We start from the raw sequence: 27,644 nt of genomic DNA, 5'->3' as shown, positions 1-27,644 counted from the left end.
TGAAGCTTGATAATATTGAGTTAAGCAATGTTTATATCTGCCATTTAGGCACTTCCTTTTTGCTGGTAGTTAGAAATTTTACAATACTCATGCAGATCTGATGAGTAGAGTCCTATCCAACTGACTTTTTCATTTTGAGCACTCACCAGGAATTTTTGCCCAGTCAAAATCTTTATGTTCCTGTCCCAAGTTGTAAGTTAGTGGATGTATTTGGTTGTTGTCAGTCATATTTGTTTTTTATGCCCCACCTAGGGGCATTATGTTTTTCGGTCTGTGCATCCGTTTGTCCGTCCCGCTTCAGGTTAAAGTTTTTGGTCAAGGTAGTTTTTGATAAAGTCCAATCAACTTAAGACTAATTACACATGTGTTCCCTTTAATATGATTTTACTAATTTTAATGCCGAATAAGAGTTTTGACCCCAATTTTATGGTCCACTGAACATAGAAATGATAGTGCGAGTGGGGTGTCCCGCTTCAGGTTAAAGGTTTTTGGTCAAGGTAGTTTTTATACACCCGTTTATGGGACGTATTATGGTATACCATTGTCCGTATGTCAGTCATCAACATGTTGGACATTAACTCAACAATGCTTTAAACAATTTGCTTGAAACTTTGGTGAATTGTTTATATCTATGGACGTGAGCTCCCTTTCATTTTTTATAAATTCTAGATTTTAAGTTTCCAAGTTATGGGTTTTTATTATTGTGGTCTTATATTGGTATGACGTTGGCATAAGCTCCCTTTCGATTTTTATAAATTTTAGATTTTACGTTTCTGAGTTGTGGGAGTTTTATTCATTGCAAAAAGGAGGATTTTCAAGTTTTCGGACAACAACTCAAAAATGCTTTGAGCAGTTTTCTTAACTTTGGTGAATTGTTTATATCTATTGACATGAGCTCCCTTTTTAGCTCACCTGGCCCAAAAGGGCCAAGTGAGCTTTTCTCATCACTTGGCGTCTGTCATCCGTCTTCATCTGTTAACTTTTACAAAAATCTTCTCCTCTGGAACTACTGGGCCAAATAAAACCAAACTTGGCCTAAATCATACTTAGGGTATCTTATGTAAAAAAATATATCCGATGACCCTGCCCATCAACCAAGATGGCCGCCATGGCTAAAAATAGAACATGGGGGTAAATGCAGTTTTTTGCTTATATCTCTGAAACTAAAGCATTTAGAGCAAATCTGAGACAAGTTAAAATGTTCACCAGGCCAAGATCTATCTGTCCTGAAATTTTCAGACGCAACAGACAACCCGTTGTTGGGTTGCTGCTCCTGAATTGGTAATTTTAATGAAATTTTGCAGTTTTAGGTTATTATCTTGAATACTATAATAGATAGAGATAAACTGTAAACAGCAATAATGTTCAGCAAAGTAAGATCTACAAATAAGTCAACATGACCTAAATTGTCTATTGACCCCATAAAGAGTTATTGCTCTTTAAAGTCGATTTTTAACTATTTTTTGTCAATTTTGTAATCTTTTACAAACAAACCTCTCCTCTAAAACTACGAAGACAAATTTAACCAAACTTGGCCACAATCATCATTTGGGTATCTTGTTTTAAAAATATGTCTGATGACCCCGCCTACCAATCAAGATGGCCAACATGGTTAAAAATAGAAAATAGGGGTAAAATGCAAGTTTTGTCTTTTATTTTTTCAACCGTTATAGATAGAGAAAATCTGAAAGGAGCAAAAATGTTCAGATTAATGAGCTCTACCAATTGTCCAAACACGTCAAAACTGTAAGACAAATTCTTTTAGGAGTTATTGCCCATAAATGACAAATTTTATCATTTTTGCCTATTATCATGAAAACTATATTTAGAGAGAAACATTTTTATCCTTTTATGCCTTATATGATTTAAATTATAATAATTAAATAAACACTTTAAATCACAAAAATGATCAGCAAGGCAAGATCTAAAAGTCAAATTTTGCCGGTATAGTTAGCATAGTTTGTAGACTCTAGTTATTTCTATTAATTTTAGATTTTATGTTTCCGAGTTATGGGATTTTATTCATGAAAAAGGGGTGATTTTCCAGTTTTGGGACAATATCCTTAAAAGTTAAAGTGCTTTGAGCACTTTTCATTAAACTTTGGTGACTGATTTATATCTATTAAGATAACCTCCCTTTAGTTTTTATACGCCCTTTTACGGGACGTATTATGGTATACCATTGACTGTCTGTCTGTCCGTCCGTCCGCCGTCAACGTATCTGACATTAACTCAAAAAAGCTTTACCTAATATGCATGAAACTTTGGTGAATTGTTTATATCTATTGACGTGAGCTCCCTTTCGTTTTTTATAAATTTCTGTTTCAGATTTACCGTTTCCAAGTTTTGGGGGTTTTATTCATTAAAAAAGGGGGGATTTTCCAGTTTTCCGACAATAACTCAAGAATGCTTTCACCAACTTGCAAGAAATTTTGGTGAATTGTTTATATCTATTGACATGAGCTCCCTTTTGGATTTTTTTGTAAATTTTAGATTAAACGTTTCCGAGTTACAGGGTTTTATTCATAAAAAAAGGGGGATTTTCCAGTTTTTGGACAATAACTAAAAAATACTTTCAGCAGTTCTCATGAAACTTTTGTGAATTGTTTATATCTGTTGATGTAAGCTCCCTTTAGAATTTTATAAATTTTAGATTTAACATTTCTGAGTTATGGGGTTTTATTCATTAAAAAAGGGGGGATTTTCCAGTTTTTGGACAATAACTCAAAAATGCTTTCAGCAGTTCTCATGAGACTTTGGTCAATTATTTATAGCTATTGATGTAATCTCCCTATTGATTTTCATAAATTTCAAATATGACATTGAGAAGAAATTGAACTTTATTTGTTTATAGTCTTACAACAGATTTACTTAGTATTGCGCAACAGCACAGTGTATTGCACAACAGCAAGAAATCTTTTATTGAATATAAATTCAATTCATATAACCAATTTCAAGTTCTTTGACTACATTTATTCAGAAACCTATAAAATGTCAAATATTTAATTACAGTCCAAATTCAGACCTGTATCAAGCTTGAATATTGTGTCCATTTTTGCCCCAACTGTTCAGGGTTGGACCTCTGCTGGCATATCCAGCTGCGCTCAGCGAAGCAGTTTATTCTTCAATATCTGATTTGACGAGTAGTTATTGAACTTTTTATTTTTTGAAAACGCAACGGGCGTATCATGCGCTCATGGCGCAGCTGTATAATAATGAAGTTGAAGTCCAATCAACTTGAAACTTAGTACACATGTTCCCTATGATATGATCTTTCTACTTTTAATGCCAAATTAAAGTTTTGACCCCCAATTTCACAGTCCACTGAAAATAGAAAATGGTAGTGCGAGTCTGGCATCCGTGTACTATGGACACATTCTTGTTTGTTTATTGTTTCAGATGAATCCACCTGCTTATTTTCTTGTTGTTATTGTTTTACATTTTAAAATTTTTTGTTTAGCACCAAAGGTTTCTATGTATTTATACATCTCTGGCTTTCAATAATTTGGTTTGAACATTCCTGATGAAGATATATATCCAGGAAAGTGCTATAGATGCACAAAATTTATAAAGTGTTATTTTCATTGTCATGCTCAGGCTTGAAATAGCTTACTATCCAGTAATTGTTTGTGTCATTGTTGTTTATATCCATTTTCCTTAATATCTAGTGGATACCTGTCTCTTGTCAATCGTTCAAGATCTCAATACTTTAACTTATAGGATGCTTTCAAGAAACTTAATGGCAAAAAATTGCAAAAAGGGTTTTCTTGAATAAAAATGACAATAGAGCATTTCCATCAAGATAGGTTGGAATATTTCTCATTTGCTTTTCTTGTTATATAATACACTGAGGGTTTTCAGGATTGTTCAAATAAAAGAATGAATATAGGATGGTAATATTTTGGGCAAACATGGCACCCCAGGGTTTGAAATATAACAAGAAAACCCTTATAACATGTATTATCTGACCTATAATACACCTTCAAATGAAGGAAATTGTATCCCATTTTACCAATCACATCAAAGTGGTATATTCTCTTTTTTGTGTGTATAGATTTTACTGTAATTTCATAAAGCAAGAAACTAAATTTAACAAATGTTCGTTCTAAGAAAAAATATAAAATTCACTTTGTAAGTAATTTTATTACATTAACTTCATAAAAGGGGAGTGCCAAGATTTTTCTCTGATTTCATTCATTACTTATTAACGCGAAAAAGCCAATTTTTTTCAACAAATTTAAAAGGTACTATTATAAATTCAGAAATTATTGTCATTTTTGAAGAATGCCCATAAAAACGAGACTAAGTATTGTGATTTCAGGAAAATCTGCAAACAGATATGTATCAGATATTAAAATGCGAGTTATTATTATTGTGATACGCACACAGTCTCATTATTTGCATTAATAAAAACCTTGCAATTATTTCTGAATTAACAGTGTTAAGAATAATTACTTTCTTTCTATTGCCTGGCAATTTTTCTCTAAAGAATTTTATCTCACACAATAACTTTATATAGTTGTACATGTATAATCTAATAAGATAGGAAATTGTTCAGGTAAGTGGATATGTTTGACACATTGAATACGATTATATTTTTAATATATTTCAAGTAAAAAAGACTCATTGTTTAAAGTTACGTATCTTATACTCTTTATAAATTTGATATGTTCAAAGGCGCTTTCTTTGTTGATCTTAAATTTAAGAAATGTATGTTGTATAGGACAATGTATACGTAGGAAGATATACAGTTCACTCATATACTCATTCTATGCGTGTCTTTTCATGATTTATACAAATCTCATTTCATCTTTTAGAAATATTACCTAAAGCCATTTCTGTCATAATTATTTCTTATCTTCAAGATTATTTTACCTCAAGACAAGTTGATTTGCTATTATAATCCTATGGGTGAAACATTCCTGTCGCTTCATACTTTAATGGAGAACTGGTAGTAAGTAAAACTATTGTCTTCAGATATTATTTTTTACTTCTACCTTATATTTCACAACTACTCTAAGAGTTAATTGGGCAATAGTGGCAATGTTAAAACATGTTTTAAGAATGAGCCCAGTAACCTCTTGGAGACATTGCACAACCAAGAAATAACAAAATAATTTTAAGGAAGCTTAATTAATAAAATAATTAGAAGAAGAAAAATGAGTGCCAATTAGACAACTCTTCACCCTAGTCACAATTAGTAAAAGTAAACCATTATAGGTCAAAGTACGGTCTTCAACACGGAGCCTTGGCCCACACCGAACAGCAAGCTATAAAGGGCCCATAAAATGACTGGTGAAAAACCATTCAAACAGGAAAACCATCGGTCTAATCTATATAGAAATGAGACGAGAAACACTTATGAACCACATCAACAAACAACAACCACTGAACAACAGGTTTCTGACTTAGGACAGGTGCAAAGAAATGCAGCAGGTTTAAACTTTTTAACAGGCGCCTACCTTCACCCCTAACCTGAAATAACAGTAAAACATCACAACATAGAAAGACACACTATAAAATATCAATTGAAATGGCTTAACTCAATCAAAAGACACATTAACAAAACAAGTAACTTACACTGAAGGAATAAATTTGATCTATGACACAAAGTACATACCAAGTTCATAAAAAACGGGGTGATATTAAACAAAATCAGAAAGACAACAATAACCTTAGACAAAATGCCTTTAAATGAAATAACGTACACAGGTAAAAACAAAAAATTTTGTTGTAAGGAGTACATGGAGTATGGAAATATTTTTTTCAAAATAAATAAATATGTTGTTCATAGTACAAGAACAGAAGTGAAAAGCTATTTACATAATTTCAGCAATATATAGTTATTTTTTTATTCAAAATATACTTATACCTTGATGTAACAAGAGGAAAATCAAGATATTTTACATAGGTGCCAAGGTAATCCATCAAAATATGTAAAATTTGTATTTATTATGTAAATGACTTTAACTATGTACTCTTACAGAAAATTAAGAATAATGCATGGTAGCTTTTTGATTTACACTAGAAGTGTAGAAGAAGTAAACCATATTGATGACTACATACAAGAGTATCTCACTGATTATTTCAGCTTTTTCATGAAAGAAAGGTCCGACTTCATGCTAGATGGAAATGGAACCTGGCGAGTTAATGTGCTTGATCATTCCAAACAACTGGACAGCATTTCTTGTGGAGTTTATGTCCTAAAGGTATGATTAATTCATGAAGTGCTATTTGGTAGTTTTATAATGATTATTTGCTTTTGAATTTTACTACTAATTTGATTTATTAAAAGACATTAAGTAGTTGAAATCTTAGGAATTTTCACTTTTCATAAATTGAGGCTGATTCTTTTTAAAAGATAACAATCCAGAAAAAAAAATATTTATGAATTTTTTTATTTTCGTGAAAGTACTTTTATTCATGGAAATCAATTTACGTGGTTTGATCAAAAGTTATAAGTTTGGGTTCCTTAATATATTAGTTTTAGTTTTCTGAAAAAAAATGGAGTGAAGTTTTTGAAGCCTTCAAAAGCAGGTTCTTGAAAATAATCAAATGTTGATTTATAATGATTTGTGGTACATTGCAAAAAAATATTTTAATTTTTACTTACTTGTTCGTCTTTCATTACTGAAAACATCCATCAAATTTTTAAGAAAAAGAATTGCATTTTGGGAATAAGCGAATTCATCTATGCTTTGTACAAATAGTCGATGAAGGAAATTGCACAGTGAACATTTTAATTGTTGCACACATGTTATCTGAAGTCATGACACTAATTAAGCTGAGATTGAATGATCAATAGATTAACAATCATCAGAAGTGTTAATAAGGTAATAAACATGTCACTTAAAGAACATAGAAAATGCTACAGTTGTGCTGTGAATACAGAAATCAATTCTTAATGAAATAAAAATGCAAGCCCCATAGGATTTTTTTTTTTAATGACAATTTAAAGGGGATAAAATGAACACTTCATCTTTTTTTGCAGGAGAATTAAAGGGTTGATAGTTGTTTTTTAAAAGATTAAATGGATAAAATTCTGTCTGAAGTTGTATGTATAGTTCATAGTGCGTTTGCTGATATTCCATGTATTCTCTGGATTATATGCCTGTATCCATGTAGTCATACCTACATGGGGAGCTTTCCATGTCTTGATTTGGACAACAGTTGTTATATTGCTTTGGACACTAAAATTTGTGGATAAAGCTATCCAAGAAAATCAGTACTCCACAAATAAAATTACTTTCATGGTATATGTAGACAGATGATATTTTGCATCATTTATTACAGTTTTTGATATGCAAGGAATATTTCCAAAGACATTATGACTTGTATACAACAACTTGAGTATAAGTAATCAAATTGAGAATGGAAATGGGGAATGTTTCAAAGAGACAACAACCCTACTAAAGAGCAAAAAACAACGGAAGGCCACCAATGGGTCTTCAACACAGCAAGAAAATCCTGCACCCAAAGGCGTGCTTCAGCTTGCCCCTAAACAGAAATGTGCACTAATTCAGTGATAATGGAGGCCATACTAAACTCCAAAACATATAAATGAACGAAAAATTAAAATCATACAAGACTTACAAAGGCCAGAGGCTCCTGACTTTGGACAGGTGCAAAAATGTGCGGGGTTAAACATGTTTTGTGAGATCTCAACCCTTCCCCTATACCTCTAGCCAATATAGAAAAAACAAACACACAGCAATACATACAGTAAAACAAGTGTCTGGATCTCTATGAAATTTTACCACAAGATTCCATACCACAGAAAGATGGTTGGGATTGATTTTGGGGGTTATTGTCGTAGCTGTTTTTTAATAAGAGGCCAAAAGCGAGCATTTTTTTTGGTTTGTAGACAATAACTTGGTTCACAGACAATAATTTGAGTTTTAGTTTATGGATCTCTATGAAATTTTAGCTCAAATTCCCATACCACAATAGAAGGTTTGGGATTGATTTTAAGGGTTATTGTCATAGATATAAGAAGATGTGATATGAGTGCCAAAGAGACAATTCCAAGTCACAATTTGTAAAAGTAATTCATTATAGGTCAAAGTACAGTCTTCAACATGGAGCCTTGGCTCACACTGAACAGCAATCTATAAAGGGCCCCAAAAAATGACTAGTGTAAAACCATTCAAACAGGAAAACCAAAAGGCTAATTTATATAAAAAACAAGAAACGAGAAACACTTATGAACCACATCAACAAACGACAGCCACTGTCATAGCTGTTTTGTAATAAGGGGCCAAAAACAAGCATGTTCCTGGTTTCGCAGACAATAACTGGAGTATAATTGTATGGATCAATGAAATTTTATAAAAAGATTCCATACCAGAATAGGAAGGTTGAGATTGATTTTAGGGGTAATTGTCTAAGCTGATTAGGAATTAGGGTCCAAAAATGGGTAAAAAACAATCCTTATTCTTGTTTAAGGACAATATCTTGTGTATAAGTGTATGGATCTCTATTTAATTTTACCACAAGGTTCTCAAAAGGAATGTTGGGGTTGATTTTGGGTGTCATGGCCCAAATGGTTTAGGAATAAGGGTTGAAAAGGGGCAGAAATCCTTCGATTTTCTGGTTTCTGGACTAACTCAAGTATAAGTCTGTGGATAGCTATGAAATTGAACCACATTTAAGTCATTTTAAAATCCTATATATAAATTCCATTTCTGAATCAAAATGTCTGATTACCAAAATTCTGGAATGATAATTAGCAGCCATTTAATTTGTCATCCAAACTGATGGCTAATTTATTCAGCTAAGATCTATGATAAATATGATTATTTTTCCTGCAATGAAAGTCTTGAAGATTTATATACTGTCTCTTAGTCTGGGTCAAAGATTTTTTATGGCCACCCAACAAATTATGGCCCACAACAAAGTTGTTGGGGGCCATATAGTTTTACCCTTGTCCATCATTCTGTCATTCTGTTATCCCGTCATTCTGTCATTCGGCAACAAACCATTATACACAATTTTTTTCTAAACACCTTCAGATATTGGGCTGGTTTTTGGTATGTGATTTAACCATGATGAGTTACAGATCAAGTTCAAGTTTCATTCCACTCTACTAATTTTCGACGAATTTACAGGCTTTGGACTTGTTGAAAATCACAGTTATACATACTTTTTTTTCTAAAAGCCTTCAGATATTAGGTTGATTTTTGGTATGTGAGTTAACCATGATGAGTTATAGATCGAGTGTAAGTTTCATTCTGCTCTACTAATTTTTGCAAAATTTGCTGACTTTGAACTTTGATAAATTGTTGAAAATCACAGGTATATAGACTTTTTTTTCTTAACGCCTTCAGATATTGGGCTGATTTTTGGTATGTGAGTTAACCATGATTAGTTACAGATCCCTTTAAAGTTTTGTTCCACTCTGCTGATTTTTGTCGAAATTGCAGGTTTTGGACTTCGATAATTTGTTGAAAATCACAGTTATAGGGACTTTTTTTCTAAAATCCTTTAGATTTTTGGAATGTGAGTTACCATGATGAATTACAGATCAGGTTTACTGGTAAGTGTTTTTCCTCTGCAAATTTTTGTCGAAATTAGGGACTTTGGACTTTGATAAATTGTTGAAAATCACAGTTATACAGATTTTTTTTCTATACACCTTCAGATATTAGGCTGATTTTTTTGTATGTGAGTTAAACATGATTAGTTACAGATCCCGTTAAAGTTTTGTTCCACTCTGCTGATTTTTGTCGAAATTACAGGTTTTGGACTTCGATAAATTGTTGAAAATCACAGTTATAGGGACTTTTTTTCTAAAATCCTTTAGATTTTTGGAATGTGAGTTACCATGATGAATTACAGATCAGGTTTACTGGTAAGTGTTTTTCCTCTGCAAATTTTTGTCGAAATTAGGGACTTTGGACTTTGATAAATTGTTGAAAATCACAGTTATACAGATTTTTTTTCTATACACCTTCAGATATTAGGCTGATTTTTTTGTATGTGAGTTAAACATGATTAGTTACAGATCCCGTTAAAGTTTTGTTCCACTCTGCTGATTTTTGTCGAAATTACAGGTTTTGGACTTCCATAAATTGTTGAAAATCACAGTTATAGGGACTTTTTTTCTAAAATCCTTTAGATTTTTGGAATGTGAGTTACCATGATGAATTACAGATCAGGTTTACTGGTAAGTGTTTTTCCTCTGCAAATTTTTGTCGAAATTAGGGACTTTAGACTTTGATAAATTGTTGAAAATCACAGTTATACAGATTTTTTTTCTATACACCTTCAGATATTAGGCTGATTTTTTTGTATGTGAGTTAACCATGATTAGTTACAGATCCCTTTAAAGTTTTGTTCCACTCTGCTGATTTTTGTCGAAATTGCAGGTTTTGGACTTCGATAATTTGTTGAAAATCACAGTTATAGGGACTTTTTTTCTAAAATCCTTTAGATTTTTGGAATGTGAGTTACCATGATGAATTACAGATCAGGTTTACTGGTAAGTGTTTTTCCTCTGCAAATTTTTGTCGAAATTAGGGACTTTAGACTTTGATAAATTGTTGAAAATCACAGTTATACAGATTTTTTTTCTATACACCTTCAGATATTAGGCTGATTTTTTTGTATGTGAGTTAAACATGATTAGTTACAGATCCCGTTAAAGTTTTGTTCCACTCTGCTGATTTTTGTCGAAATTACAGGTTTTGGACTTCGATAAATTGTTGAAAATCACAGTTATAGGGACTTTTTTTCTAAACGCCTTTAGATTTTTGGTATGTGAGCTAACCATGATGAATTACAGATCAAGTTTAAGTGTTTTTCCTCTGCTAATTTTTGTCAAAAATTAGGGACTTTGGACTTTTGGGCTAATTTTTTGGTATATATGTGAATTAATCATGATTAGTTACAGATTGAGTTTATGTTTCCTTCCGCTCTGCTAATTTTTGTGGAAATTACTGGTTTAGGCCTTTGATAAATTGATGAAAATCACAGTTATCCGGACATTTTTTTCTTAACGCCTCCAGATATTGGTCTGATTTTTGGTATGTGAATTGACCATGATGAGTCACAGATAAGGTTTAAGTTTCGGTCTGGTCTGCTAATTTTTAGCTCACCTGGCCCAAAAGGGCCAAGTGAGCTTTTCTCATCACTTGGCTTCTGTCGTCCGTTGTACGTCGTCATCGTCGTCGTCCGTTAACTTTTACAAAAATCTTCTCTGAAACTACTGGGTCAAATGAAACCAAACTTGGCCTAAATCATCCTTAGGGTATCTAGTTTAAAAAATGTATTCGATGACCCCGCCTATCAACCAAAATGGCCGCCATTGCTAAAAATAGAACATGGGGGTAAAATGCAGTTTTTGGCTTATAGCTCTGAACTAAAGCATTTAGAGCAAATCTGACATGGGGTAAAAATGTTCACCAGGCCAAGATCTATCTGCCCAGAAATTTTCAGACGCATTAGACAACCAGTTGTTGGGTTGCTAAATTAGTAATTTTAAGGACATTTTGCAATTTTTAGCTTACCTGGCCCAAAGGGCCAAGTGAGCTTTTCTCATCACTTGGCGTCCGTCGTCCGTCGTCCGTTAACTTTTACAAAAATCTTCTCCTCTGAAACTACTTGGCCAAATTTAAACAAACTTGGCCACAATCATCATTGGGGTATCTAGTTTAAAAAATGTGTCCGGTGACCCGGCCAACCAACCAAGATGGCCGCCATGGCTAAAAATAGAACATAGGGGTAAAATGTAGTTTTTGGCTTATAGCTCTGAAACCAAAGCATTTAGAGCAATCTGACATGGGGTAAAATTGGTTATCAGGTCAAGATCTATCTGCCCTGAAATTTTCAGATGTATCGGACAACCAGTTGTTGGGTTGCTGCCCCTGAATTGGTAATTTTAAGGAAATTTTGCCATTTTTGGTTATTGTCTTGGAATATTATTATAGATAGAGATAAACTGTAAACAGCAATAATGTTCAGCAAAGTAAGATCTACAAATAAGTCAACTTGACCAAAATGGTCAATTGACCCTTTAGAAGTTATTGCCCTCGTAGTCAATTTTTAACAATTTTTTGTAAATTTTTGTAAATCTTCTCCTCTGAAACTACTGAGACAAATTAAACCAAACTTGGCCACAATCATAATTAAGGTATCTAGTTAAAAAATGTGTCAGATGACCCCCCCTACCAACCAACATGGCTGACATGGCTAAAAATAGAACATAGGGGTAAAAGGCAAGTTTTGTCTATTATTTTTTAAACCTTTATAAATAGAGATAATCTGAAAGGAACAAATATGTTCAGAATAATGAGCTCTACCAATTGTCCATATATGTCAAAACTGTTAGACAAATTCATATAGGAGTTATGGCCCATAAATGACAAACAATTTTTTTTTCATTTTTGCTATTATCATGAAAACTGATATTTAGAGGGAAACTTTTTTTTTTCTGTTATGCCTCATAGATTTAAATTATAATAGAAAAATAAACACTTTAAATCACAAAAATGATCAGCAAGGCAAGATCTTTTAATAAGTCAAAGAAACTAAACAGACTAAAAGATCAGTAATACAAGATCAACAAAATAGAGATTTTTGTCATGAAGTCTATTCTCGTCTACAATGTTGGAGAGTGTGCATAATGTTTGATTCGCCCATAGACCAAGGTGAACCTGTAGTTTTATCATATCAAGTAGGTTGTTGTAGAACTGGCAGATAAATCTTATCTCCTTATCTCTATGCAGAGGGGGCATTTAGTTTTACCCTTGTCCGTCTGTACGTACGTCAGTACGAAAATACATCCCAAAATCGGTTTCAGTTCTCTAACTTTAGTTAACCACAACCAAATTTTATGAAACTTATACAGAATGCTAATTACCACAAAACACAGATCAAGATTGAATTTTAGTGGTGTCACTTTGACCGTTTTAGAGTTATGCCCCTTCACAAATAAAAAAATTGCTGAATTTTTCGTTTGCATTCTCTAACTTTAGTCTGTCTCTTCCTAATGTTATGAAACCTATACACAATGCTCATTACCACAAAACACAGATCAAATTTGAATTTTGGTGGCATCACTTTTACTGTTCTAGAGTTATGCCATCTTACTAATTGAAAAATTGCTGAATTTTCAGTTTCTGTTCTCTAACTTTAGTTTGCCTCAACCAAATGTATTGAAACTTATGCACAATGCTAATTACCACAAAACACACAGATCAAGTTCAAATTTTGGTGGTATCACTTTTACCGTCCTAGAGTTATGCCCTTTTACATTATCCATTCTCTTACTTAAGTTTGCCTCAACTAATATGAATGTAGGAAACTTATACACAATGCTTATTACCACAAAACTCAGATCAAGTACAAATTTGGGTAGCATCACTTTTATATTTCTTGAGTTATGTCCCTTTACAATGTTATATGCAAATGGAGGCATCATCTGTGTCCCATGGACACATTCCCCATTTATTTATTATAAAAACTAATTGAAGTTCAAGTTGTATAACTATATATAAAAGACAATTTAATATTTTAGTCATTTGTTTTCTAGATGGCTGAAATGTTTCTTTCTGGTGGTGATATCCAGTTTGTTATGACAGCAGAAGATCTTAATCAGTATCGACTTCACATTGGGGCTGTCATATTAAGACAATGTGGTGGGAATTTTTGAATTATTATATTTAGATTAATTCTTATTTCTTATAATTCAGTGTATTTTTTGTTAATGAATATTGATGGTACAGTATCATAAATCATAAGTGCAGGTTTAGTAAATCTTTTTTTGTTATAAAAAATGAAGTGTATCAGTTATGTTATTTGGACTTTAAACATGATAAAAGAAAATTTAATTCTAGATGCTGCATGCAAGAATTTAACTTCACAGAATTTGGAAAGATGAATATCAATATTTCTTATTTTTTATATGAATAAGATTTTGTTCTTACTGTCATATTTAGTTTACCTTGCATAAGTGAAAAATAACAATTTAAAGTCCCAATTTAAGTTTTTACAAGCTTTATTAAGTCATTTTTTTATCAAATATAATTATGTATTTTAAGGTTTATCAAAAGTACATCAGTCTATTATTTCAAAGAGATCAGTCAAGGTATGTTATGTCTTAGTGTCTCTTTATGCTTTAGCAAGGGTGTGCTCCTGAAATAAAAACTGCTCTGACAGAATTATGAAGAGTTACTAACATCGATACTACACAAGATTTTAGGTCACCATTACCAATTGGTTGACTGATATTATGTCCCTGTCTCAACTCACTTGTGACATGTTTTCATGTTCTTAAATGGGTCAACACCCCTTAAAAAACAAAAAAATTCTATTAAGGACAATATTAAAGTAGAGGTTCAGATTTCCATTTGAATATTAAAGTCAGTGCATCACCACCCTATAACTCACTTTTCGTCTCTGCTCAGTGAAATCAGCTGCATACAGGGATCATTGTATCTTATGTATGTTTGCCAATGAGACAACTTTCCATAGACCAAAGAACACAGATCTAAACCATTACAATTCTATGTACTGCTTTCAACAATGACCATTAGTTGATTCATTATTCTAAGTCTACATCTGTAACTCCTTGTAAACCAGAAATTATTTCTATAGATGTCTATGGAAGAGAAATCCACTATATTTTTCACAAAAATACATGATCAAAAGGAAGTTCAATTAGTTTTATAAGTTTACTTGATAACCATTTTCTCTTCTTTAGTCAACAAGTGGAACCAACAACTTAATGTCTCCTGGACAGAGTACACAGTTAGCTAGTGATACAAATGAATCACAGTATTCAGGAATTGTAAATTTGTCCGATGACATAAGTGTCCAACAGTCCTCTGAGGTTTCACAGCCAGCTATTGGAAACAATAAGTTGATATTATCTGAAACTATACAGCCAGAACCTTGTACTAACGAGACAGCAGTATCTTGTAGTGATGATGGAACAACTCTTGCAGGCAACATGGTAACTTAAAAAGAATTTTACATTTATCTGATTGTGATTTGTAGAGACTAAGGCTATTTAACGACTGTTACAGAAGATATGTGTCATTTGAATCCATTCCCTATCATGGTTCATTGACATATAAATTTTTACATTGTTACAAGTTAAAGTTTGTGTTTAGGTTAGTGTAAAGGGTACCACTTATGATGAGTCAATGTTATTTGGTATGCAGTTTTATAAGCATTGGCATTTCTCATTGCCATGAAGGCAGGGACTAAACTTAACTCTTTTTCTCCAGGGGCCAGCTGGGCCCCCAATCCCTATCATGGTTCATTGACATATAAATTTTTGTCGAGCCTGCGACTTTTGTCGCAGAAAGCTTGACATAGGGATAGTGATCTGGCGGCGGCGGCGGCGTTAGCTAACTTCTTAAAAGCTTTATATTTTAGAAGGTGGAAGATCTGGATGCTTCATACTTTGTATATGGATGCCTCATGTTACGAAATTTCCGTCAGTCACATGTCCAATGTCCTTGACCTCATTTTCATGGTTCAGTGACTACTTGAAAAAAAAGTTAAGATTTTTTGTAATGTTAAATTCTCTCTTATTATAAGTAATAGGATAACTATATTTGGTATGTGCGTACCTTGCAAGGTCCTCATGCCCGTCAGACAGTTTTCACTTGACCTCGACCTCATTTCATGGATCAGTGAACAAGGTTAAGTTTTGGTGGTCAAGTCCATATCTCAGATACATGTACAATAAGCAATAGGTCTAGTATATTCGGTGTATGGAAGGACTGTAAGGTGTACATGTCCAACTGGCAGGTGTCATCTGACCTTGACCTCATTTTCATGGTTCAGTGGTTATAGTTAAGTTTTTGTGTTTTGGTCTGTTTTTCTTATACTGTATGCAATAGGTCTACTATATTTGGTGTATGGAATGATTGTAAGGTGTACATGTCTAGCTGGCAGGTGTCATCTGACCTTGACCTCATTTTCATGGTTCAGTGGTCAAAGTTAAGTTTTTGAGTTTTGGTCTTTTTTTTCTAATACTATATGCAATAGTTCAACTATATTTGGTGTATGGAAATATTTTATGATCTATATGTCAGTCACGCAGGTTTTATTTGACCTTGACCTCATTTTCAAGGTTCATTGCTCAGTGTTAAGTTTTTGTGTTTTGGTCTGTTTTTCTTAAACTATAAGCAATAGGTCAACTATATTTGTTGTATGGAAGAACTGTTAGCTGTACATGCCTACCTAACATGGTTCATCTGACCATGACCTCATTTTCATGGTTCATTAGTCAATGTTTAGTTTACTTGGTTAATGTTAAGTTTATGTGACAGTTGTAATAAAGCTTTATATTTAGGACTATCAACATAATATCAATGATTAGTAAAGAAGGCGAGACATTTCAGCGTGTGCACTCTTGTTACATTGTTACAAGTTAAAGTTTGTGTTTAGGTTAGTGTAAAGAGTACCACTTATGATGAGTCAATGTTATTTGGTATGCAGTTTAATAAGCATTGGCATTTCTCATTGCCATGAAGGCAGGGACTAAACTTAACTCTTTTTCACCAGGGGCCAGCTGGGCCCCAAAATATTTTTTTCAGGGGCCCAGTTGAAATTTTAGGGGCCCAACCAATTTTTATACTAATAAAATAAAACTTAAATGCCTTTTTATGTAATCCTATATGTAATGTTTGAGTCTGGTAAAGGTTATGTGTGGTAACTTTATAATATTTGAATTATTGCCATCATAAATATATCATAAGATTTGACAGTACTGAATTCAGAACATTTCCCGCCAAAATTATCTCCCTTCAATTTGAACTTCCTGTTGACAATTTAGCTGTTTCCATAAAACATTAAATGTTATTTCAAATCCAAGCCATCCTCTAATAAGTGTTGATCAAAAATATTATATAATTACTTTTCATCGAAGATTGGTTAGCATACTAGATATTATTATATTTATTTATGAGATTTTGCGTTTCCTTTTTTCATTGAAGAACAAGTTGTGTTTACAAGTTTTTTCAAAAACGGACTTGTAATGACTCCCTGAACAACTGGGATGCATCTCGAAAGTAATTCAGATTCAACAGCGTAACGAAAACACTTAAAAATAATGAATTAATCGTAGAAGCTTTAAAAAAGAAATTAGAAAACGTGTTTAGAGAAGGGGTATACATGTGTCAAATTATGACTTCGCATCGAAAACTTAGTTGTCCGACTGGGTTTTGGTTATTAAAATGACCTAACTGGTTTCAGGAAATCCTCCGTTCAATTTTCCCGCTTTAATTAGACAATTGGGTTTCCCTTTGGGAACAGTTTTTGTTTATATCGTGGGGGAAAGGATAGACATGGGATTCAATGCAAAATATTTTCGGTCGCCTGCTGGTTGATCAGGATGATAAATATATTCGCCAAACCCAAAAAATCTGGTCCCATTGGGCGACTGGGCGACCGTTAAGTTTAATCCCTGGAAGGTTATTTGGTCCTGCATCTAAAGTCATGATTTATTTACTTTGAATGTTTTGCATAGTTTATATATTTAATATTGCCCTTAGGATTCAATATTTGCATTATATTATAGAAAATTACAAAAAAGGGAAACAACTCTGTGTCAACAGCTTATTTGCGTTGGGTACTGTTTTTTCTCTAATTTTATATCTGTCAAATCCGTTAATTAGTCATGCCACATGACGATATATATATTGTTTATAGCTCAAACAGTTGTTTTTTTTACAGAAATTATATTTTCTGGATAAAGAAAGCATTGATGATATTATAAGTTAAGTTTGACCTACTATCTTGCAACTCGGCTAATATAGATTTACATAAAAAAATACTGCACCATTCTCGATTTCTCCTTAAACACCTATGTTATAATTTCGAACTTGACACATTTGGTTTAAATATAAAAAAAGAAGATGTGGTATGATTGCCAATGAGACAACTCTTCACAAGAGACCAAATGACACAGAAATTAACAGCTATAGGTCACCATACGGCCTTCAACAATGAGCAGAGCCCATACAGCAAAGTCAGCTATCAAAGGCCCCAAAATCACAAATGTAAAACAATTCAAACGAGAAAACTAACGACCTAATTAATGTACAAAAAAATGTATTACTTTCTATTACCATTGACAGAAAAACCTTTTTTTGTTTTTATTCTCATCATTTAGCATTTTAGTACTAAAGCAAAGATCTCGCATTAATTAACCAAAACTATCGAAAATGATGATATCAAGTGTCCAATCAAAGGGGCAAGTGTAAAGGCATTTGCCTTTTTCCTGTTTTGATCGCCAACAAAATAAATCTTATGTTTCTCACCAATTATTTAAATTTACATTTTAAATCTTTTAATTGCTCTGCATGGCTATGAAAAAAGTATAAAATAAACTATCGTACCAACCTTGCACCAAAAAATTTTTTTCTCTGTAGTTTGATATTTATAAACTCTACAAATGTTAAAATTCAAATTGATGCAAGCATGGTGCTGTGGTCAAAATGTAGGAAAGCCATCCTAATTTCTGTATTTTTGCTTAATTTCCAGATTATTCCGTCATTTGCACCTACCATTGTGATGTCATTAAACCTTTTTTTGTTGGACAAAACCTTTTTTTTTTAAATCATTGACTCCTATTCTAATAACTTATGGAGAAAAATCTGTTCGGTTTTATTTTTTTTTTTTTTGTAAATCTGGGGCCATTTTAGGCCATTATAGCCCCTACTCCTTTGTAGCTGATTGTTCCTCAGCTAATTGGATGACAAAAACAGTTTAGTCACGTTTCTCCAACATTTGATAATTAGACTAAAACAACATTAGGGATTAAGGGGTCCTCATAAGGACTGGCATCTGGATAAGCACCTGTAATTCACCTATATCAGTTCTTAACAAAAATAATGTAAATGGGATATTGTTAAAAGATATATATGAAGACATTGAAAATCTATTTTTTTTTTAAATAATAATTGGGTTTCCATATATTTTTGGTTGAATATAACCAGAAATTTTAATACAAAATTAAAAAGTTATTCAACTAAAAATTCCATGATTAAACAATGAAAATTCAAATCAGACTCAAAATTTCATAAAAAGTTATCAAGAAATAATCTCAAAATTATTTTTTTTAAATGATTTTGTAATGAAAATAACATGAACAATCGGAATGATCACTGACCATGCTGACTGTACCCTATTTTAGTAATTTATTCTATTACTCGATATATTTTTATACCCCCGCTTTAAAAAAGGGGGGGTATACTGTTTTACCTCTGTCTGTCCTTCCGTCAGCCCATCCGTCAGTCCGTCAGTCCATCCGTCCATCCCATGAATATTTTCGTCGCATTTTTCTCAGGAACTACTTGACAAGGATTTCTGAAATTTGGTTTCAGGGTTTATATAAGTAAGTTACACCGTGTGATGCGTTTTCAGATTCATCACTCAACAACTTCCTGTTTACCGAACACTTGTATTATTTTACACATGATAGCCAAGTTGAAAATTTTCGTCACATTTTTCTCAGGAACTACTTGACAAGGATTTCTGAAATTTGGTTTCAGGGTTTAAATAAGTAAGTTACACCGTGTGATGTGTTTTCAGATTCATCACTCAACAACTTCCTGTTTACCGAACACTTGTATTATTTTACACATGATAGCCAAGTTGAAAATTTTCGTCACATTTTTCTCAGGAACTACTTGACAAGGATTTCTGAAATTTGGTTTCAGGGTTTATATAAGTAAGTTACACCTTGTGATGTGTTTTCAGATTCATCACTCAACAGCATCCTGTTTACCGAAATATTACGGCGGGGGTATCATCAGTGAGCAGTAGCTCACAGTTTTACTTGTTGAATTTGTGTTACATGTAGATTCTCAAATCTAAAACGATGCACAACAACAAAGTTTTATTTCCGTAGAAAGTTACCTAAAGATGTTGTTCTCTAGTGGGAAGAACCATATATATCTACCTAGTCGTTCTGTCAGTATATCATAAGAGCCAAAGTCAGAGTTCCTGGCATGCTGTTTAAGCAGATGGAAGAGTCAATCGTATATATGTCCACGTTTTTCCACGAAAAGGGGAGAATACAAGCTGGGTACATCATGTCATGAACTATAGAGTGTTTAACTGTGGGAACTGGCTTGGTGAATTGTGATCTACAAGTATTCTCGATTTGTCACTTAAGCTTTGGACAATAAATGCAAGTTAACTAAGAAATTTAAATAAACTACATCTTTAATGATAAGCAGCGTTTGATACTTTTATATAAGCTTAAAAGACTTTATATTGGTAATATTCTTTACAAAGCACAAACATGTCAGTATTCACCTCAAAAGCTAACAAAACCTTTAAACAGACTTATTAAGAAGGGAAATAGTTACGATACTGTTGTCAGGTCATTAAAGATTGCATATTTTGGCTTTAATATTGATTCACTTTTATAGGGTCTTTGCATCGGAATTAAACATATTTATTCTAAAACCAGTTGTTGGCATGACACGGGTTATGTTCTTCTCATATATTTTATGATGGTATAATACTAAACCCCTAACAGGAGGGATTGTGCCTGATATTCATATGATGAAGACATAATCTTTCAATCAGTTTAATTGAGGTCTGGAGCTGGCATGTCAGTAACTGCTAGTAGTCTGTTGTTATTGATGTATTATTGTCATTTTGTTTATTTTCTTTTGTTTCCTATTCTGACATCGGACTCAGACTTCTCTTGAACTGAGTTTTACTGTGCGTACTGTTGTACGTTTGTTTTTTCTGCATTGGCTAGAGGTATAGGGGGAGGGTTGAGATCTCAAAAAACATGTTTAACCCTGCCGCATTTTTGCGCCTGTCCCAAGTCAGGAGCCTCTGGCCTTTGTTAGTCTTGTATCATTTTTAATTTTAGTTTCTTGTGTATAATTTGGAGTTTAGTATGATGTCCATTATCTCTGAACTAGTATACATATTTGTTTAGGGGCCAGCTGAAGGACGCCTCCGGGTGCGGGAGTTTCTCGCTGCATTGAAGACCCATTGGTGGCCTTCGGCTGTTGTCTGCTCTATGGTCGGGTTGTTGTCTCTTTGACACATTCCCCATTTCCATTCTCAATTTTATTTAAGTCGTTTGTTGGTGTGATTTTATAAGTGTGTCTCGTTTCTCGTTTTTATGCAGTTAAGCTGCATTATGCTACCACCCTAGATTTGTGTTCTTCCCACTGAATGGTGTAAAAAGTGCTATTGTTATTATCTAGCTGGCTTATATGTTATTTATCACTAATTGGGCACTTTTTTCATACTTTCAATTCTGGAATAGAAAAAATATGACCAGAAAAACCTTAAATGATCGTCGAACTACCCAAAATTTTTGAAGTTGCACATAGGAAGTAGTGCTCAAAAGAAATCCATACGTAGTGTATTATCCCATGTGCTTTTGGCTAAGATGTCAAAGAACAATTGTATGAGATAGTTAATTGCCGAAAATCTCTATTTACAAGTCGTTTACATTTCCCAAATGGCAAAAGGTGCAGGAATATTGTTCATGTACACCAAATCTCTATGATAGAGGAAATAAAGTTTTAAATATAAAGAAGTCTCAGTTGGTGGTAATTTCAACTTACACAAACCGTAAGCTTGTAAGCTAGTAAGTATTCTGATGTTATAAAGTAAGTTTTGTTAATCATGATGTTCTTTTCGTTTAACATGTTTAAGAAGATTGTGATTATTTAATTGATTTCAATTAAATGTATGCACATTTAAATTCCTTTCTTTTATTATATTATTCCGTTATATAATATCACTGACTTGCCAAAGTTGTTGTTGTTTATGAATGAAAAAGATTCGAAAATCAACGTTGATGGGATGTTTTACGAAATGTGGACAACTCATCCCCGAGACGAGTCGGACCGAGTCCACTCGGACCGTCTAAAAAGACAACTCGAACCGCTTGTCAGATTTACTTAGGGTTTCATAAAATGTAAGACTAACATGTCTAGCGGAGCCATCAATCTTTCGTTTGTGCATTGGGGTCTATTTAGGGGTATTTTGAGGGGCCTTAATAAGGGAGGGGTTTACTATAGAACCCTATGGGATTTTATTTTTTTTTCAATTTTCAAATGTCTATTACTTGAAAACAGTAAGTGATAGACACATACAGTCTTCAGTAATGATGACAGGACAATAGAACAAATAAAATAAAATATAGGGTGAGTCCCTGGGGTCATCCCACCCCTTCAATTTGAAAATGTGCTTTTATCTTGTAAACGATCGCGATCCCCACCCCTAAACCATATATATACTTGTATGGGACAATAAAACAAATCAAATGAAATATAGGGGGAATCCCCAGCGTCACCCCACCCTCTTCTATTTGAGAACTTGTAAACGACCGAGATCCCCACCCCTACTGCATATATTTTCTTGTATTGGCCAATAAAACAAATCAAATGAAATATAGGGGAGTCCATAGGGGTCACCCCACCCCTTCTTTTTGAAAACTTGTAAACCATCTCGATCCCCACTCTTAAACCGTATATATTCATTTAGGGGACAAGATAACAAATCAAATGAAATATAGAGGGAGTCCCTGTGGTCACTCCCACTCCCTTCTTTTTCGAAAACTTGTAAATGGTCGATATCCAAAACCCTACACCATATATATTCTTGTATGGGACAATAAAACAAATCAAATGAAATTTATTGGAGTCCACAGGAGTCACCCCGACCCCCCTTCTTTTTGAAAACTTGTAAACTGTCTAGATCCCCACCCTCAACCATATATTCATGTATGGGACAAGATAACAAATCAAATGAAATATAGGGGAGTCCCTGGAGACACCCCACCCCCTTCTTTGTGAAAACTTGTAAACGGTTGAGATCACCACCCCTACACCACATATATTCTGGTATGGGACAATAAATCAAATCAAATCAAATATAGGGGGAGTCCACAGGGGTCATCCCCACCCCCTTCTTTTTGAATACTTGTAAATGGTTGAGATCCCCACCCCGAAACCATATATATTCTTGTATGGGACAATAAACTAAATTAAATGAAATAAAGGGTGAGTCCCCTGCTGATCACCCCCCTTTGTGAGAACTTGTAAACGGTGAGATACACACCCCTAAACCATATTTATTCCTGTTCGTCATTTCAAGAAGATTTGAATGACATACAGGGTCAGTCTCCTAGGCGTCACATATGCATATCACTTTACTAGACCTAACCAATTTGTACTGGACTTTCCCCAATGTCAGGCGACCATGGGAATGACGATGTATGGGAGCTGTTTGGAAGACTTCGTAACAGCATCCTGTTACAATTATTTCTTGTTTATTATAAAATTTAATTGATGCAAAAATAAGTCTAGGTTAATTGAATTTACTTTAATTATTTTTTGAATTATTTCTGGGCCTATAAAAATTTTCATTTACGGCTCATTTTAAAGAAAACATAAATCTTTCAAGCAGTGTAAAGCCCAAGAATGTTTGACCAACTGTTTTATAATAACCTGTCATTTTATTCCAAACTTGGGATGGAGTGACAATGACATCATGGACTTGGTGAAGGTAAGGGTCATTTACATTTACTATGGGCAGGTCAATCAGACCTCACCTTTGATCCCTGTAGTAGTAAACCTTTGGCTGATTTGTGTCTGATAACTTTTGTACTGTAGAACCCAAACTCAGTGTTCCTGCCAGGGAAGCAAGTCCATTCATACTATTACAAACTCGCACTACGTCAACTTGTACCACTAAAAGTCAACTGGCACCAACGTTAACTACCAACTAGAACAACTGCAATCATTGCTAACTTGTACCACTGCAAACTCTATCATTAAAAATACACATTGATATATGCATTGCTTTTGAAAATCTTGATAAAATATTAATTAATTTGCCTTCATAATCAATTCATTTAATAAACATACATGTACAATATACGAATGTTTAATGTTTGTCTTTCAAATCTTTAAAAAAAAAATGAAGCAACACTGCCACAGTTTTCATAATTACGTTTGCCTTGGTTTTTGGTTAACTGCATATAGCGCTTACAGTGCTTTGATTTATATAGATTAAACCGCTGGTTTTCCTGTTTGACTGTTTAACACAGTCATGCCCTTTATAGCTTACTGTTCGGTGTGAGCCAAGTCTCCTTGTTGAAGGCCGTACTTTGACCTATAATGGTTTACTTTTTATACATTGTGACTTGGATGGAGAGTTGTCTCATTTGCACTCATACCACATCTTCCTATTTATAATTAATGACTCTAGCTATTATATATTCTCAATAGCTCTAAGAATATAAAATGTGTATTTTTATTCAAGATCGCAAAATTGTACTGTAAATTCAGAAATTATTGCGAAAAATGCGAATAGCAATAATTAAAACTCGCATTTTGAAATTTTCTATATGAGTTAAACAGGATTTTTCTCAATATCGCAAAAATTAAAATCACATTTTAGTCTAAAATGACAAATAATTTCTGAATTTACAGTAATCAAAAATATATTATTATAAAAAATAGGGGAAAAAATATAAAAACAAAATAAAAGAAAGATTTACATTACTGTGCTAGATTATATGGACTTTTAAAATCTTGGGAAACTATTTAAAAAATATATGAAAAACCAATATTGTAAAAGAAAATGTTAATGTTTAAATAAATCACTATTAGATAATACCCTTTTTTAACAATATTTTAATTAAGAACAGGTGAATTACTGGTTAATATCAAGATGCCAGTCCTTAAGAGGACCCCCTAATCCCCTATGTTGTTTTAGTCTAATTATCAAATGTTGGAGAACTGTGTAAAGAGTAGGTTTGTGTTGATATTATTTTGTGTTGTGTTTAATTATATTTTGATTAATTGGATTAAACAATTGATTACATACATCATCACACGAAAAAATTAAAGGAATTAAATTTGTAAATTAGAATGGTTGTAGAAGGTAATGTAAACATGGTAAAGATAACAATCAATTCAATTTAAGTCTATGTTACTATTAATTAAGAATTTCAATAAATATTTTATAAAGATTTGTTAAAACAATTCATAGAACATTTATATATTAAATTTTTAATGGTACTGAGGTCGCAGTGGTACCTGTTAACATTGGTACTAGTTGACTTTTAGTTGACATGGTACAAGTTGAATTGTTTCCCTTACCTTTCTTGATCTCATTATAAAAGATAAGGAGATGAGGTATGAATGCTCATGACAACTATCTAACAGAGATTCTGTAAAACATTCAACAATAGGCAAAATCCATACTGTAAAATATTGTAAGTTTTTTCTAAACCCTAGGGTGACAAATTGTGAGACCATTCAAACAACATAATCAAAGACCTGATTCAAACTGAAAGAATGAAGCAAACAAACAACTATGGATGACAATAATCACCCACAACATTGAATTACAGGCTTGGGATAGGAACTTAAAGAATGTGGAAGGGTTTAACATGCTTGTGAGCTCTCTATCTTCTTCTCAAATTACGACAAAGGTGTAACAACAAAAGACAAAAACAAACGTGTTCTTGTATAAATGTTTTGGTGTGGGAAGACATAATTTTTTTGTATTGTAGCAGTAACTGTGATGTACTCTTACTCTAAGATGGATATTTTGCTTTTTTTTAGTACTGGTATGAAAACAAACAAGAGCTATATATATATATATATATATATATAATGTTTTAAATTGAAAATTAAAAAAGCTCTCTGATAATTTTTAGCTCACCTGGCACAAAAGAGCAAAGTGAGCTTTTCTCATCACTTGGCATCCGTCGTCCATCATCGTCGTCGTCTGTTAACTTTTACAAAAATCTTCTCCACTGAAACTACTGGGCCAAATAAATCCAAACTTGGCCTAAATCATCCTTAGGGTATTTAGTTTTAAAAAATGTATCTGATGACCACCTCTCATCAACCAAGATGGCTGCCATGGCTAAAAATAGAACATGGGGTAAAATGCAGTTTTTGGCTTATATCTCTGAAACTAAAGCATTTAGAGCAATCTGACATGGGATAAAATTGTCATCAGGTTAAGATCTATCTGCCCAGAAATTTCTACTTGCATCAGACAAATCTTGTTGGGTTGCTGCCCCTGAATTGGTAATTTAAGGAAATTTTGCATTTTCTTAGTTATTATCTTGAATATTATAGTAGATAGAGATACAATGTAAACTGCAAAAATGTTCAGCAAAGTAAGTTCTACAAATAATTCAATTTGATCAAAATTATCAATTGACCCCTTTAGGAGTTATCGCCCTTTAAAGTAAATTTTTCACAATTTTTTGTAAATTTTTGTTATATTTTACTAAAATCTTTTCCTCTGAAACTACTGGGCCAAGTTCATTATAATTATAAACAGCAAGAATGTCCAGTAAAGTAAGATCTACAAACAAGTCACCATCACCAAAACAGAGAATTTTGTCATGAATTCTGTTCTTGTCTTCAATGTTGTAGAGTCCATTGTTTAATATGCACTGCAGCACATAGACCAAGGTGAGCGACACAGGTTCTTTAGAGCCTCTAGTTTATTGTTATAATTAAAAAATACTTTAACTTTATTACTGTTGACACTAGACATTTCAATGTGTTAGTGGTTTGATAAAAAGAAATTTGTTCAAACACAAACATTTTAAAAGAATTTGGTATTTTTTGTTACACAGTAAAACGTTATCTTTAATTTTTTCCTTTTTGAATTTTTAGAGTGATGATGGTGAAAATGAGGAAGAAGCAGTACATGTAGATGACAACCACAAAGGAGGTAAGGGTATGATATAAATTTTATGTTTTTTTTTTATCTGATACGCAGAAATATGATATGGATGACTATTTGACAATACTAATAATTAGGGAAAAAGAAACTTGTGTGTTTACTGAGCCCTGATCCACCCTATTTATTCACTGAAATTTGGGCAAATTATATGTTCACCAGTATTGTTCTAGATAGTGATGTTTTTTAAAAACATATCTGGCAGACAAAACAACCTTGTCAAATGGTGGCCAACTGAAAATAGGTAAATGCAAAACTGGATCTGATTCAAGGATTAGTTAAAGCTGTACGTATCGCTGCTTGCTGATTAAAAAGAAAAAAAAAGGAAAAAAGTTTTGATGACCTTCCATCTCTGTTTTTTCATCAGGTTACAATAAATGCCATGTTTTTGTTTTTTTTTTGCTTTCAGTTTCGAATGAAATCAATTTGGGGGAAAATATACAATAATCATAATTGTTGTTTCTCATAGGAATGAAAAGATCTGTGGAGTATTTGTTATTTAAACGACGACGAAATGACAAACATTAAACATAAACTATATCTCTAGGTTATCATATGGTCTTTTACATGTATATCACCTCCTATATGCTTCTAGGAGTATCATTGGTTTAAATTAAACACCTGGGAACTGCATTTTTGATATAAGATCAGTGGGGGTGTTTTACTTTTAATACACGGTCAGTTAGGTAAGTTCATTTTTAATACACAAGTTAGCAGAAGAGTCATGTTCCTTTAAAACAAAAACTATTTTTTTTAACTCATCTGACCCTGGCCAAGTGAGCTTTCTCATCACTTGGTGTCTTTTGTCTGTCGTCCGTCATCGTCTGTTAACTTTTACAAAAATCTTCTGCTCTGACACTACTGGGCCAAATTAAAGAGTATCTAATTTAAAAAAAATGTATCCAATGACCCCGCCGATCAACCAAGAA

At 33.0% G+C, this 27,644-nt stretch overlaps 1 protein-coding gene across 1 annotated transcript in view; it reads left to right on the top strand.

Moving 5' to 3' along the window:
- LOC127705557 (uncharacterized) overlaps nt 1-27,644 on the top strand; it is an 80,832-nt gene that overhangs the window by 9,946 nt on the left and 43,242 nt on the right. The window contains exons 9-10 of the mRNA XM_052209883.1: nt 14,702-14,953; nt 26,649-26,706. Coding sequence (XP_052065843.1) covers nt 14,702-14,953; nt 26,649-26,706 — 310 coding nt within the window. The remainder of the gene's footprint in view (nt 1-14,701; nt 14,954-26,648; nt 26,707-27,644) is intronic.

This window comes from Mytilus californianus, unplaced genomic scaffold (genome assembly GCF_021869535.1).
Source record: "Mytilus californianus isolate M0D057914Y unplaced genomic scaffold, xbMytCali1.0.p SCAF_6, whole genome shotgun sequence".
Classification (NCBI taxonomy): Eukaryota; Metazoa; Mollusca; class Bivalvia; order Mytilida; family Mytilidae; genus Mytilus; species Mytilus californianus.
This window is presented reverse-complemented; position numbering and strand designations above follow the sequence as displayed.